The sequence below is a fragment of the Eimeria mitis genome, genomic scaffold (assembly GCF_000499745.2).
Source record: "Eimeria mitis Houghton genomic scaffold, Emh_scaff433, whole genome shotgun sequence".
In the NCBI taxonomy this organism is placed as follows: Eukaryota; Apicomplexa; class Conoidasida; order Eucoccidiorida; family Eimeriidae; genus Eimeria; species Eimeria mitis.
The window spans coordinates 6,249-7,928 of NW_013572649.1; the positions used below are offsets into that span (position 1 = coordinate 6,249).

Consider the following 1,680-nt stretch of genomic DNA (forward strand, 5'->3'; position numbering starts at 1 on the left):
CTCAGTGAGCGCTTCGTAATACTCCTTGCTGCAACGCAAAACCAAGACATGAGGAAGCATACAGTCTAATTGCAGAAGCAGAAGTTGTGCTGCATCCAGCCCTCTCCATGATTTAGCCCCCTCCACTCAACACTTACTCGAAGGGAGCCTTGTTTTCCACCGCTGCAGGCTCCATCTCACAAAAAAGAAATGTGATACTTGTTTCTGGAGTTCGATTCTGGTCTCCTTCAGTGCATGTTCCTACGGCGCAGCCAACTTTGGTGCTGTTAGTCCAAAGAAGGTGTGCGAGGTTGGCGCCGTCTGCTTGCTTCCAGAAGTCCGTCCACTTCTGCTCCGTATCAGGGTACGACTCCATATGCCTGATGGAAGAGCAACAGTCGACATAACAATACCATGCAGAATTAGCATTTAAATCAGTTGGATACGCGATGACGATGAAGATGAAGCGGGTCTGTGGATGGCACGGGAAGGTACATGAGAGTATGGTGGCTTTGATTATGGAGAACTTCTCGTCACATTCTCTTCCCTCCTTAGCATAAGAATGCATATAAAATCACAGAAGGCAAAAAACTACGGCACAGATATGTCATTTCCTGTGGAATTATATTATACACTTGCTTCTGTATTGGTGTTCTGCTGTGGGGAGTATAGATGCACTCACCCAAGTCCAGCGTCAAGGGCTTTCTGCACCGCTTGGCGATAGTTCAGGTCTTGAGCGTCTGTGAACTGTGCGACAAATTTCGTCTTCTTCTGAAAGTTCGAAAAGAAGCGATATATGTCATATATATTTTCGTGTACGCAGAACTCCGCAAACGCCTAGAGGCGTATTTATGGCCGCTAGTCGAACATTTGAACGGTGACTTTACTCACGAGTGTTTCGATGGATTTATCACACGTTTCGGCTGGCGACGAGTCAGATGCCGTCGCTGGTAATTTGGCGTTTAGACCTTCAGCCAGGTCGCTGTCCTCCGTCAATACGCCAATCCGTACAGACATCTGACCAACACGAGCCAAGTTAACGGAGGTGTATGCATCTGCAAGCAACAAAAACACCGAAAGAGAGGCCGTCTGCCTGCCATCAGAAGCATGGATGAGAGCTCCTCCTTGGCAGATGTCTAAGCAATGCAGTTAAGGTACTTACTTTTTCCAGGAACAGAAAGAAATACTCAAATCAAGAAGATAAAAGTATGTCTGCATACCTTCGTCAGCTTTTTTGGCGCTGAATTCCAAAGCTCCTGCCGCCGGCTGTAGCCCAGAGAGCGCCACGAGGCAAACAACAGCTGCTCCCTTGAAAACGGGTCCCATTGTCAAAAATAACAGACTAGAAACCGAACAAAACAATTAAATGGGCTATAAAGAGAAGAGTAATAAGACAAAATGAACATGGAGTGTGAATAACAAGCAAGGAGAAGCCTGGGCTTGTCGAGCTTGTCGCCTATCTCTGAGCCGGTAGCCCCCCTAGAGGCGGGCCTGGCACAAATCTGATTGTTCTCCGGTGCACACGAGGACTCGAATAGAAGGACAAGCTAAAGAAATCCAAATCGGTGACTCCCCTTTACAAAACGACTGAGCCGTTTGCCTCGTCGCACTCTGGCTTCAAACAGAGGCGAGCACTCCAACATACGAACTTACGGTAGAAGATCTGCAAGCAGGTGATTATGCAACCCCTTATACGTGATC

At 47.6% G+C, this 1,680-nt stretch overlaps 1 protein-coding gene across 1 annotated transcript in view; it reads right to left on the reverse strand.

The window, feature by feature from the left end:
- Nucleotides 1-1,305, reverse strand: part of EMH_0012070 (SAG family member) — a gene marked incomplete at both ends in the record, with an annotated part of 4,323 nt that extends 3,018 nt beyond the window's left edge. The window contains 4 exons of the mRNA XM_013499440.1: nucleotides 138-359; nucleotides 662-750; nucleotides 871-1,034; nucleotides 1,200-1,305. Coding sequence (XP_013354894.1) covers nucleotides 138-359; nucleotides 662-750; nucleotides 871-1,034; nucleotides 1,200-1,305 — 581 coding nt within the window. The remainder of the gene's footprint in view (nucleotides 1-137; nucleotides 360-661; nucleotides 751-870; nucleotides 1,035-1,199) is intronic.
- Between the last annotated feature and the right edge of the window lie 375 nt (nucleotides 1,306-1,680).